This window comes from Sander lucioperca, chromosome 22 (genome assembly GCF_008315115.2).
Source record: "Sander lucioperca isolate FBNREF2018 chromosome 22, SLUC_FBN_1.2, whole genome shotgun sequence".
Classification (NCBI taxonomy): domain Eukaryota; kingdom Metazoa; phylum Chordata; class Actinopteri; order Perciformes; family Percidae; genus Sander; species Sander lucioperca.
Window position 1 is genome coordinate 19677462 of NC_050194.1, and position 13974 is coordinate 19691435.

The 13974-nt window shown below is 42.4% G+C and overlaps 2 protein-coding genes across 17 annotated transcripts in view; one reads left to right on the forward strand and one right to left on the reverse strand.

Moving 5' to 3' along the window:
• Nucleotides 1-327: 327 nt before the first annotated feature.
• On the reverse strand, nucleotides 328-5847 carry LOC116060996 (tripartite motif-containing protein 35-like). The gene is made up of 9 exons (XM_031314807.2): nucleotides 5768-5847; nucleotides 5377-5496; nucleotides 4197-4540; nucleotides 3542-3876; nucleotides 2017-2100; nucleotides 1702-1923; nucleotides 1597-1619; nucleotides 695-810; nucleotides 328-587 (listed from the first exon to the last, which is right to left on the reverse strand). Exons 3-9 carry the CDS (start codon nucleotides 4468-4470, stop codon nucleotides 328-330), a joined length of 1314 nt encoding a protein of 437 aa, XP_031170667.1. The 5' UTR covers nucleotides 4471-4540; nucleotides 5377-5496; nucleotides 5768-5847.
• Nucleotides 5848-9360: 3513 nt separating this feature from the next.
• LOC116061519 (calcium/calmodulin-dependent protein kinase type II subunit gamma) overlaps nucleotides 9361-13974 on the forward strand; it is a 42801-nt gene continuing 38187 nt past the window's right edge. For all 16 annotated transcript variants that reach the window (XM_031315759.2, XM_031315766.2, XM_031315771.2 and 13 more), the window contains exons 1-2: nucleotides 9361-9602; nucleotides 11625-11719. In XM_031315759.2, coding sequence (XP_031171619.1) covers nucleotides 9538-9602; nucleotides 11625-11719 — 160 coding nt within the window. In that variant the 5' untranslated portion in view covers nucleotides 9361-9537. The remainder of the gene's footprint in view (nucleotides 9603-11624; nucleotides 11720-13974) is intronic.

Genomic DNA, 13974 nt, shown 5'->3' on the forward strand with positions numbered 1-13974 from the left:
ATCAGGTCAAGGTTCTAAATTCGCAATAATGAATGGCTCGCTCTAGATTATCCCATTATATAATGTTTATAGGATCCATTTGTCAACCGTATAAAGGGTGATTTCCACCGGTTGCAGAACGGCTGCGGAACGGCTCCGTGCTCTACTGTCCGTCAATACCCACCAGGTCCGGATTTGTTGCGGAATGAGATCTCGCGAATTCACATAGAATAGAACCACAAAACCAACAACAGTTTGTTTCCATCCAGAAGAGTAGAGGGGAAAAAACTCTGTTTCCCCTCTACCTTCGTTATCCTCGTGGTCCAGAAAACAAGGACCTCCGTTGTCCTAGAGGTTGGAGACCAGAACACCATGTCCTTCATTATCCTCGTAGTTGTTGTACAGAAAACAAGGACCTTCGTTGTCCTCGTCTTCGTCCTTGTCCTCGTCCTCGTCCTCGTTGTCGTCCTCGTCGTCCTTGTTGTCGTTCTCGTCCTCGTCAATTTTGTCAAAATCTGAAAGTGGTTCGATGTCAGTGGCGTCATTGAGCGCGTAATTCTGAACATTGTTTGTTTCGTTTGGCAACAATGCATATGTCACAATAGGGCCTATGGATCAAACAGAAGTACAAAACAAAAGCACTTCAATGGTGACTTTCCTGATCAGATATATACAAATAGTAATTTATTCAGAGCTTATGTGCCCCAAAACTTACATTTTACATCGCTCAACATCTTCTCCAAGACTCTGCACTGAAGGTTTTCCACATGTTTGGAAACGTTTATCAGTGGTTGTGGAAGTAACTGTGGATCTGGCAGTGCGTTCTGAGCTCTGGAGCAAAATCAAGAGTTTAAGGGTTATGTTCATTTTTTGTAACGTTTGCAAAGTTGAATGATTTTTAGTTTATATCCACGACGTTCCACTTCCAGGATTTCTCAGTTGCCACCAGAAATTCTACCGGATGTCAGTTTTTTTTTCCATTACCTTCCGCTTTCTTTGTGTTGGAATTTTAAACTCCGGTGGATTTATGAGGACTATGGTTAACTGCTCCTCAGATCTCTGCAGGGTAAATCCAGACAGCTAGCTAGACTATCTGTCCTGAGTTTTCTGTTGCACGACTAAAACCATTTTGAACGTACACATGTTCCACCAAAACAAGTTCCTTCCCGAGGCTATTTTGCAGCGGCTCCGTGCGGAGCTTAGTGCCGCCCATGATGATTGTGATTGGTTTAAAGAAATGCCAATTTTTTTCCCATCCCAGAATGCTGTGTGGACTCGCCAGACCCTCCTCTGTAGCGCTGTCAAGGAAGGTCTGGCAATGCGAGACTAAAAGATATTTAACTTGCATGTACAGTACAGCTTCGTTACAGATCGCGCTTATATGGGAGATGGAATCTGTTCTGTGCAAAATGTAATTCTTAAATTTAGTCAAAGCTAATGTGAGGCTTCAGTAGTCTCAGTACATCAAAAAAGGGTATTTTCCAAAGTTAAAGTTATGAACATTATGAAATTACTTTTTTTTGGTGTTACTATCATGCCTATGCAACTCAGAAAACATGAATAACCTTACAGAAGGTAAAGGCTCTAAAACACAAAAAAAAGATGAATAATACTTACCGTTCCATTTCAGTCCTAAAGTTCTGCAAATAAAACAAGAAATGCATTAGCAGTCTTCAGGTTACCTTCGTATGAATTGGACCTTTCCTGAGTTTTAATAATTACCTGTACGAACGAGTTGTCAGCCCCTAAATCTTGCATGTCTTTCACAGTGTCAGAGAGCGAGAAAGTGTCTCTGCTGATCTCTGTTATCTTCTGCATCATACCAATCTTCTGCATCTCTTCTTTTTCTAATTTAGCTATTCTGTTTTCTTCCTCTTTCTTGAGGAAGAGATGAAGCTTCTCAAAGTCGTCCTTAATCTTATTCTCTGCGTCGTGTCTCTGACTCTGTGGGACAATATAAGAACTGGTCATCATCTTCACTTCTTAATATGTTTGCAAGATTTTCCTGATTCAAATCAAAGCATACTGCTAACAAACCTTAATCTGCTCAATGGATGAATCACAAACTTTTTTGACTTTTTCAAAAGCTTCCCGCTTCTCTGTGATGGACCTGGAAGGAGTCTGAAATAAAAAAAAACAACAACCTTACAGTAAGACCTGATCCAACTTGTTCAGTCAATCAATGATACTATTTGAGTGTAAAGGTAAATCTTCCAAAATCTCTCCAGCTCTAACAACTAGTCTGGATAAGACATGTCTGGCAAACAAACCTGAGACTCATAATCATAATCACTGTATCAGAGGGCTGAATGTAAATGTCTGTACACAACACTCACGTTGCTGTTTTTGGTTCAAAGTGTATCATTCTTGTCAACTGGACATGAAAGGAGGATAGAATAACAGTATAATGCAATACTGTGTAATAAAAAATAGACTAATGCATTAGGATTTAAATAGTAAAAGCAAAGATAGATGTAGTAGCATTTTATAATTAGTAACACATAAACAAGACTAATGGCGTTTTTCCATTACATGGTACCTGCTCGACTCGCCTTGACTCGACTCTACTTGCCTTTTTTGGTTTTCCATTACGAAAAGAAGTCCCTGGTACCTGCTAACAGGTACTTTATTTTAGTATCCCCTCCGTCGAGGTTCCAAGCGAGCTGAGGCGATACCAAAAGGTGACATGAAAACCTGCAGACTACTGACTGGTCAGAGAGAATCGTCACTAATTACTGCGTCATCATTGCTAGCGACAGATGGGGGTGTCCTGAACAAAACCACCATTTTTAAATAGTTTAGCCAGTGGTGTTTTTTTTGTTGCCTCCAGCTTCTTTTGAAACAAAATTTGTCTTCTGGCTGTGGCAACAGCCACATTCCGAGAATCAAAAACAACACACCTTTGACGTTCTGTGTGTGTCGTGTTAGGTCACGGCAGTTTCCTGAGGCGGTACTAAATCTGCAATGGAAAATGGAGGACGGGGCACCGCGGCCGAGTCGAGTCGAGCCGAGTAGAGTAGAGTAGAGTCGAGCAGGTTCCATGTAATGGAAAAATTACATGGAAACACATGGTTTGTTTGACGTTTACGCCCCCTGTGTTATCTCCCGAGACCGGGCTTTTTCACAGTGTATTCAGGGGGCAGGCAGCTAGCAGATCAAGAAGAGATGGCTACGATTTGAGACAAAAATTAAATCGCGCTGAAACCATGCAGGAACTCATAGTGCACCTTTAATCACTGTCTTAGCTTAGCTTTTAAGTTTGCTAACATTTGCACAAAACACAAAGTAGCCTACAGCTGAGGCTGATCGGAGTATCAGCAGTTCTGCAGTTGTTTGGTCAAAAAACTAAATTAAGTAGGAAACTATCCAATAAATTGTTGAGACATTTCACCCAAAGCCACAAATATCAACCTCATGGTGTCGCAACATACTGTAACTTTAATGCTGATTGGTACAATTTTCCATAAGGTGCCCCCAGAATCTCCGAAACAGTGGCTTCAAGGAAAGTAACACTGTGTAATATGTAATAACTAAATAAATAGTCTAACTAAAGTGACCTCACCTGATATGCATCATTTCTATGTCCTCCTCCTCTTCCTTTTCTGTAGTTTTCACTCAAACTCTTCAGAGCATAATTAATCTGAGGTTCAGTGTCAATTCGTATAACTTGGTTACAAAGTGAGCATTTCAGATGGATATTCCCGCTCATCTGTGTGTGCGCACATGTCCTACAGAAGCTGTGGCCACACTGCAGCATTACAGGCTCAGTGAAAATGTCTAAGCAAATTGAACAAGTCAGATCCTGAGTGATAGTCAAATCTGAATCTCTCTGAGTCTCTCTCACAGCGGAGGACAATGGCTCATGTAATTGCTGCTCCACGTTTCGGCCTATTATGGCTGCAAATCAAACAAACAAGTTATTACGAAATATTACTCACAGGTTCCTCAATGGAAATTATTATATTTGCCATACTCTAAAACTGAAACATTGACATTTGGAAACATAAATTCTATCTCTGTTTCCACATGAAGCTCATAGCAACAGTTTTGGAGCGTGACACTAAATTAGAAATAGCTACAACACAATAAAAATGACAGTATAAATGGATAGATGACACATTTGTTTTCTCATATTTATTATTCATAATAAAATAAATAAATAAAAAGCTGGCCCTGTTACTAAGCAGACAGGAAACTGCCATACTAGGAAAGTTTACCTTGAGTTAACCTTGTTGCCAGGTCATTGTGAGTCATGTGATTCATGAGGATGTCCACTGTGATCTCCACAGCGCCGTTTTCCCCGTAAAAACGTTTAAGTTTATCCACAGTTTCCTCTCTGGTAGCGTTTTCCAGCTCGCACTTCGGGATGCGTTTACAGTCACCTTGGTGATTCGTCACGTACCACTGAAATGACCTCAGCTCGTTTTCAGTCAGCTCGTCCAGGTGTTCTTTCAGGACTTTCTCAGTTCGCACAGGTTCAAGTGCAGACATTTTGAACTTTCAGTAAGTTCACAGGGTGTCAAACTATCAATCAACAAACTTCTCTAGAGCTGTGAAGTGACTGTGGAAGACAAAAAAACAAGAAGTTAGAATTATTTATAGGACAAAACGAAATACATTTACCAGCATCAAAAGCCTCATTAAACACATATAGAGCTGATTTGACTAAGAGAGGTAACACAGCTTTTCAGTGAAAAAAAAAACTTTTAGTTAATCTTCAATTCCTTTGAAATGTTTTATTTGCTCTTACATGACAATTTGTTAAAATATGCACTTTTAGGAGTCAGTTTTGCAAAAGTCTTGACATACTTATCTGACTACAGACATCTACAGTATCTATATCTACCATCAGAATAACTCCACATAACAACACATTTTCTTATTAGTGGATCAGTCATTCAAAGCACCAATGCAGTTAATGGGGTCAAAGTTTCTGTTTTTACAGTTTCACTTTCTACATGCTGCAGCTTTGCCTGTTGAACAGATGGTGGAAGCAAAGTCCTGCTTTGTGCTGTTTTACTGCCTCCATGTACTATATGATATGAGTTTATGGTAGATAATGCTGCCAATATTTGTTTGGGCCAAGGTTGTTTTGAAATCCCTTGGGAAGCCTTCCAAAAAAAGACAATCTCTACAGTACCACTAGTAATTAGATTATACAGCCAATTCTGCATGTAACATTAAAAGGATATTACGTACATTAAGTACAATAAGTACTTCCTTCTGTGAAGGTGTGCCTGGTGTTGCTTCCTACTATCTGAAATTGAACAGATTTTGAAAACCATTGACATAGATATACAAATAGATGAAACACAGATATCTGTGTGTTAATATATGTTTATTATAGTTATGTATTTATGTGTTGTCTCCAGACTAAATAAATAACTGGTATCTTACCACAAAGAAGCAAACTCGTCGTCTTGGTTCTTCAGTGGCCTTTAATGCAAAAACTTTAATATGTCCAGTGTTCACTTCTGTCCGTTAACTCTAGTTTCTCTACAAGCAGGTGAGCTGAACCTGAATACAGTGAACACATGATATATGAGGCTAATCAAGGCACCAGACAAAAAAGGTTCCAACACAATGGAAAGCAACAGAACTAGTGACATAACACAACCGGTTATACAGTAAAGCCTATCTAGGTCATTTAAACTAATGTTAACAACTGATTATCATGCCAAAAAAAACTAAAAAATTTTAATTGGCGACTTTTGTTGCTCACGTTTGTTCCTTGGGCTAAATCCTATATTTTCACAAATATTTAGCTATCAGGAGTTGTTCTTCTTACCTCTGTATGTCCTTGTGCAATCTGTACCGTAAGTGGTTTCGGTTTCTGGTGTCATTTGCTTTTGTTCAGCACTGCACTTGACTGACTAGTTCTACTAGATCTAGTTGAGAGAGCACTGCATTACCTTTCACTTGTGCCAGTAATAATATTAACAATACTAAAGTGAAGATAAACAAAAAGAAGAATGATGATGCTACTGCCCAAGTTTAAAGGATAGCTTCAAGTTCTTTCAAGTCTGTCTTAAAACAATACCCACATGCCCGTGTGTACATTGGAACAGTTTTTGCTTGCTGTAATCATTCATCCTGTTCATATATTATTTTTTATTGTTATTTTTATTTTTTTATTTAACCTTCATTTTTCCAGGTAGGTTGATTGAGAACAATTTCTCATTTCCAACGACGACCTGTCACATTCACACAGTTACACATTTATACCTGGAAACTGCCCAGTACAACCACAGTCTGATCTGCTGGCCACTGGGCAGCTCCACTGGAGCAGTTGGGGTTAAGGGCCTTGCTCAAGGGCACCTCAGTGCTCAGTTATAAAGTTTGTCTGAAGTTAATTGAAGTTCTCTCTTTGCGTTTCTCCCAACAGTGTTGCTGAGCTGAAGCAGAGTGATATTAACACAAAATGTAAAATACTGTAACGTTGTGTTTTTGCACAGAACGAGGCAGACTATGGATTTAGTTCTCCATCACTTACATCGGAAGTGTACTAGGAAGAGACCTCTTAATGGCCTGTATGAACAGGAATGCTTACAGCAAGAAAAAAAAAACCCAGTTTCAATGTGTTGTATGGCACCTGACATTTGTTAAAAGACAGACAGAAAAATTTGAAAACTTATCCTTTTTTATTTGTCCCGGCAGATTTGAGGTGGCAGTTATGATGAGGTTTCTCTGAGTAAAAAATAACTAAAAAAAAGTATTATGAGGAGACTCTACACTTTAAATGGCTAAACTCTATAATCATCAAGAACAGAGGCTGAGTACATGTAACCTCTGATTTTTGCTGTGATGTTTAAAAAGCACCATTATTTATTTATCCTGACAGAGCTGACTGAGCACACTGGCATTTTATAAGCAACACCGCTTTTCACCCAGACAGCCGCACATACTGGGGCCCGGGTGCTGTCCAACCTGACCACAACCATCGACAACTGAGCAGCTGGAGGTCAGTAGCCTAATTGCCCCGGGTCATCACGACGGCATCAACTGAAGGAGGAAGGATCGTTACTCATTCACTTCCCCCCAGTCAGATTATTTCTCCATTCACTTCCCCCCAGTCAGATTATTTCTCCATTCACTTCCCCCCAGTCAGATTATTTCTCCATTCACTTCCCCCCAGTCAGATTATTTCTCCAAAACAGTGCAGAACAGTCATGACTCAGCTCTTGGCCCCATCTACTCTCACAGTTGTGATGATGTAACAGATGGCATATTCACCCTCATTAGTCACAACAAAGGAAAAGTCATGCCTAAATGTATCACAGCAACCGAAGCTCTGATTTAACAATTAGTCTATTCTGGATACAAACAGAGCTTCGGTTAGCCATAGGAGTTTCTGCTACAAAGAGAAATGTGATATTTTGGTTCTGCAGATCATACCACAGGACTGTTTTAAATCCAAGAAGGCATGCATTGTAAGCATAAATCCTGCATGGGAATCTGGCTGCAAGCTTCAACTGGCCCCATGCAAAAAGACAAGTGACACGAAGCTGGATAAATCTTTCTACTGCTGATTCTATTGGATGATACTAGATATTTCTCTACTGCTTGCAGCTAAAGGAAGGTAGTGAAACATGCACAATGCCAAGACATCTCCATTAAATATGGCTGAAAAACGGTGTGACCATAATCATCTAGTAACAATGCAGCTTTCCTGTTTTCTCTGAACTTGTATCCACATTTCAAGGTGCGAGAACATAAATGTCCTCTTGCCATTTTCAAACGTGCTGAGTATGTTTTTCACAGCAGGGTGGCATGGGAATGCCGAGTGATGTCAACATACAGTACATATAGCTGCCATCCTCATTTAACTTTTTCCACTGCAGAATAAAGAAGGAAGTTGACATAAAGGGGCTAGACTTATTTCTCTTATCACGGTGAAGTCAGAGTTAGCTGGTGGTCTTGAGTCATATGAGCAAGAACTGAAGTTACGGACACATTAGGTGCATAGTGGTAAATGAGGTTGGCAATAGGTCTGACTGTAATAATACTACAATAATAATACTACAGTATGGAAAATGGCACACATACATTCTTTCTCTCACAGAGTGCCTATTTCAGCTGAAACCATGCTACTTTATCTTCTCTCGGCCTCCCGTGCTCTCACTCCTCTTCCCTCCTCTGCTTCTCTGTCTCTCATCAAGCGGGCAAGGCGTAGTGTGTGGTTGGTGTGAGATAACAAAGGCTGAGGAGTTCACCATTATATAACTTCTGTGGAGGCTGAGGAGATGGAGGAAGAGGAGGAGAGGCAGCAGGGTTAGCACGTAGGAAAAGGAGGGCAGGAGAGGGCTAGTAGCCTACGTTGCGGTGCTCATTTGTCTTCCACATCTCTCACACACACACACACACACACACACACATGCTGGCCTCCTTTCCCTGCTCTCTATCGCAAATCCAGCAGGCTGCACTTGCAGATATGGCCTCATCATATTTGAACTTTTTCAGCTTTGTGTTCCCACGCTGACAACCACAGAAAGATTTTCAAGTGAAATCACAAATGTCTTTCTCTCTGACAGTGTCTATGTTTCTGTCCCACCTCTGAGCCAGAGTGCTGAGCAGGCAGCCAAACACACACGCACACACACGCAATCACATACTGTACACACACAGGGCCTCTTACTCTCAAGCTCTATGGCTCCCTCCAGCCGCACCCACCTGTCCTCTGATGGCCTCCCACTCATGCCACATTAAACATTTAGTGAGACACTCTGGATCACGTGACACCATCTTTTTGCACCGCCAAGCTAACAGCCCTCACACTGTGGAAAAACATAGGTGCATGTTCGTCGGTGGAAACCTGATACAGCAGTCAAACCCTCTACCCATCCCTATCTCTCTCATGAACATACATGAACCCAAACACAAAACCAGTGGTTCAGAAAGGCCTACTGTGTGGAGTGCAAGACTTGCATTAATCAATATTGATCCCTGGAGTGTGTCTGCATGTGTATGCACTTATGCAATGTTGTGTGTTTGTGTGTGTCATAGTTTGCCTTCTGCTGCAGTGAGGTGTGACCCATGGTTGGGTGTATCCCAACCAGTGCAGTAAAATGCTGCTGTGATGTTCCCTGCAATATTTTGAAGATATGAGAAGAGACAGGGACAGGATTTTTTTTTCAGCCAGTCATATGCACCATCGCTGATCGTCTACCTTTTAACAATATGTCTCCTAATTATGATCTACTGTCTCCCAAATGTGAGTCTAAACGAGGCAAATAATTTAGCACCATCTCTCCACATTTTCAGTGACTTCGTTGAACTAGAGGCCTTTAAGTCTCATGCTGCACGAGACTATTCTCGCGAGGATTCCTCCCTTTTACCACACACACACACACACACAATCATCACTCCTCACTCCTCCTCCTCCTCCTCTCTCCAGCCCCTCCCTTTCCGCCTCTGCTCGCCTCTATCCTCTTCAGCCTTGCCTGCCTGTCAGAAAGGTACTCCAGTGTTGGAGGCTAGGCTATCCTCCTCCCGGACCCCGTACTAGAGCCAGCCGCCGTCGTACCCCAAGGCTTGGGCTCCCCATTCACGGTTTCAACCATGGCAACCACCGCTACTTGCACCCGGTTTACCGACGAGTACCAGCTGTACGAGGAGCTCGGAAAGTAAGCAGCAGCCGTAACGTTACAGTGTGCATCGTATTTGTCTTGTCGTTGTGTCCCCCACCCCCGCAACCTCGCCTCAAATTATTTCTGGTTAGCCAGCTAGCAGGCGATAGCTAGCCACAATAGCTTACATACTAGTTATGATGAGTGCCTTAATAATGTGTCAGCTTATATTAACTGGAGGCTGTTATTGTCGTGGTGCAGTCAGGCTAAATATCGGCTAGCTAGCTGCTCCCGCAGTAACGGAGAACAGCGCACTATCAACGAGCTACCATGCTGATATTGATAGATTAGCCGAGTTAGCCCACTAGCGTTGCGTCTTTTAGTCGCTAATGGTGATGAATACACCGCACAGAGGTTGGTGTAGCTAACAGCTGTTAGCCCTTCAGTGTTTCTGGTCTGCTGGAGCCGTCAACGGGGCCCCGAGAGACGCCGGAGACGTAGTCCTGTGACATTTCACCGGCCCACGGATCTGACAGCTCCGTGCTGGTTCTATAGACCAGAGGCTCTGGTCGCTAGCTAAGTAGGCCGACCACTTTTTCCCCCCCGAGCAGCTGCAGATGATTTGTGTAACCGTGTTGAGTAACGTCACGTACCCCTGGATCACTTAATGAGGAAGTTATTCGGTCCAGGATGCTCTACGTTATGTTTGCACTGTAATGCCAATACGCTCCGCAGACCAGCTGGTCCGATCATCATGTTATCAATAAACACATACTTTGTGGGTCTTTAACGGAGGTAATCGTGAAGCACAGGCTGTTATAACTGCAATTTGGCGTTTACTATGGAAGAGGCAATGACGTGTTTTCTCGGTATTTTGATGACGGCAAGAAAACCGGGCCACAACCTCCCTTGTTTCATCAGTAGCAGCAGCAGCATCTGTTGTTCTTGGCCGGCGAAGGCTTTTTTTTTTCCTCCTGTTGTAACCAAACCAGCGGCAGCAGGGCGACACTGTCCCTATAGAGATACACCGGCCTTAATTTCCAGCTGCCATTTCCAATCTATTTCCACTCTCTGCCTAATAATTGGCAGTAATCGATGGCACTGATTGCACAGCCACTGCACTGGCACACATACACACCTACACATCCTCTACTGCTCCTGATTCTTCTGCAGACTGACCACTTCACCATGGCTTATGTTTCTGCACCCGTTTGTTAATGCATTTTGCTCCGTCATAGGCTATTAACGTCAAGGCACTGACTTGTACTTCTGTCACCTCTCATTTACTGGTAAATAATTAAAACTAGGAGTGCAGGAGTGCAGCAGAATGTAACAACCCTCCATATATCATCTAGAGTAGTACAAGGCAGCCTTCCTCTTTCAAGAAAACTGCGTAGGACCAGATACTGCAGGTAGTACAGGCTGTGATATAGGCACTATGAAAATCATGCATAATTACTTGTTCTGTGATGTTCAAAATTGAACAATCACCATAGCAGTTAGCAGGTGAACCATATGGAACATAAATCTAGGTCAATATGAAAGTCTTTAGAGTAGGACTTGATCTATTGTGTGTTATGCACTTCCTTTTCAGCTTGAGCAGATTTATAACTGAACGTTGTTACCCTGTGAATGTATTAAATATTGCCCATTGTTGTGTGAGATGCAGTCCATTCTTTGTGCATGCTGTTGCAAATTGAATTTCTTTTGGGGCTGTAGGTTGCATTGTATTGCCTATCAAAGATTAGCCAAAGTACTTGGCCATTCATTTATGAGCCAAGCCCTGAGCTGATATCGACACTCATGCTGAGAAGCTTGTTATATTGATGCTGGTTTGCTTGATTGTTGCCCACCTTTTCAGGTTCTACACACTGTGTGTGTGTGTGTGTGTGTGTGTGTGTGTGTGTGTGTGTGTGTGTGTGTGCATGTCCAATGCTGTTGGCATAAAAGAAACAACTACTGCCACATGAGTAGATGCAGTTTCAAATGTCACACTTAACCCCTGTGTATGTGTGAAAGAGGGCATGCAAAATGGAACTGAGTTTTGGTTGTTTATGTCTTTTATGTCTTTCTTCTTAGGGGAGCTTTTTCAGTGGTGCGTAGGTGTGTAAAGAAGTCATCAGGACAGGAATATGCTGCAAAAATCATCAACACTAAGAAGCTGTCTGCAAGAGGTATGGTAACACCATGCACACTCACACGTATTTTTGTTGTGTTTGTGATGTATGTGGTGTTTATTTGTGGCTGAAAGTCTAAGCTAAATGGTATATACAATTTTTATATTTTGATAGCCATCATTTATGTCATACGGTAAAGTTTCTTTAAATTATATTAAGAAACCGTTAATAGATTAAACAACAAATGGAAATGACCTGTTCGTGGCTAATCCCGTGAACTACACACTTAGCAAATGAAAGTACTTCATCCTATTGATGCATTGCATCATTCAGATCATTGATTTCAACTTTGTCTGCTATGGCTTACCAGAGATATTGAAGGGATAACTAATCTCTACTGGTTCACGTCTCACTGTCTACATCGTCATATTGCCCAGCCTTATTGTAAAGTATGCACATAAACCACGAGTCCTATAATTCCAATGGCAGAGGAAATCTTTTATTCAATCATTGTGTCTGTGGGGAGTTTTTATCTGCAATCTCTTGATGGTTTAATGACCCTCTTTATAAACACTGTATTGAATAACTCTCAATCGCTCCTCTGTGGTATGATTAGACAACTGCTGTACAATGAATAGATCCAAATTTCTGAGACGCTCTTCATGAAAAGGGCACATGGATGGGACTGAAATAAACCTATAAGAACTGGCAGGACACGGAAGATGTTTCTTGTCTGATATCTTGTTAATTTTTGCTTTGGAGTATGTCATGTAGCTCCACAGTCCACTCCTGAATTTTGGTTGTGCGTGCCTGCAATAGATTTACACCCACGTGCACATGACTGGTGTGGCGTGCTGTGTTGTAATGATGACGTGAGCTCATGTCATTGTGTCAGAACCTCCCCTGGCTTCAGACTGAGATACTTAATTGCTTTCTCCTTTTTGTATCTGACAAATTAGGCCTGCACTCCTTCCTGACATTCACACACACCTGGCTTCCTTTGTTCTCCTTTCCTGCACTCTCATTACCTCCGTGCCTATCTTTCTTTGCTAGCCTCTCTCACTCATTGCCTTTCTCTTGTCTTCTGCAAAGGGGGATTGGTTTGTATTGAGGCTAATCCACTTATGCTAAATGTATCTCATCAACCACTAAGACCCCACGGATTCCATAGGCGCCTCCCTGTTTGCCCTGTTGTTGTCTGTCTGATGGCATTTGTAGAGGCAGAGAGAGCAGGGAGTAACACTAATAGAGCATGTCTGTATTGTGAGGCATCTGTGAGTGTGTTGTAATACCCTTATTGTTCTATCCCTGCAATCAAGAGTCCACATAGGGCAGCTCCTGGTATTAATGTCCCACCAAGGAAAAGTAAGGGCTCAGCAGAAAACTGTTGGCTCTTCGCAGAGGCAGGCAGTACAATGTAGGCCTGTGTATGTGTGCATGTTTGCCAGGGGAAAAGAAAGCTGGCCAGGAAAGGAGGAGGAGATTTTTGACAATATAGTCTTGCAAGGAGATCGGTGACACTGAATGAGACGAGACGCAATAGGGTGAGCGAAGGAGGGAATGAGATGATTTTGTGCTAAGAGAAGAATTGCGGTAGGCTGCCTGGCTTACGTAACATGCACCTACACGCATACAAAACACAACGTCCACACTCAAAGGCAGCCAGTGCGTGAGCAGGCAGCTTGCCTGGTAGGATTTGGGTGGTTTTTTTTTAGCCCGATGGGGCGAGTGTGACCTCACGCGTAGCCTGGTCGGTAAGTCTCTCAAAACTCTGGTAAACACTGCAGTAATCTGAGGGGGGTGGGAGGGGTGGGGGGGTGGAAGAAGGAAAGGAAAGGAAAGGAAAGGAAAGGAAAGGAAGGAAGTGAGGGAGGACGGGATGTCATGGATTGATGTTTGCTGTTGTTGGCTGTGGGATAGTCCAGCCTACAGGCAGTTGGGGGTGGATGTAAGTGGGCAGCAGGGTACACAATATGCACACGCACACAAAAAACATACACCTGATTCTCATACCAGAGATTCAAGGGTCTTTAACGCTATCTTGTTTGCCATGGCTTGAGTTCATAAATAAAGTGTAATTAATTAAAATGACCCAAAGAACAAGATATAGCACCAGACATTTCACAAAAAAACATTAAAGTCAAAGAGGAAAAGGAGGGCGCCTGGGTAGCTCACCTGGTAGAGCGAGTGTCCATATATAGAGGTGTACTCCTCGAAGCAGCGGCCGCGGGTTCGACTCCGACGTGTGACCCTTTGCTGCATGTCGTTCCCCCCCTCTTTCCCCTTCATGTCTTCAGCTGTCCTTTACAAAT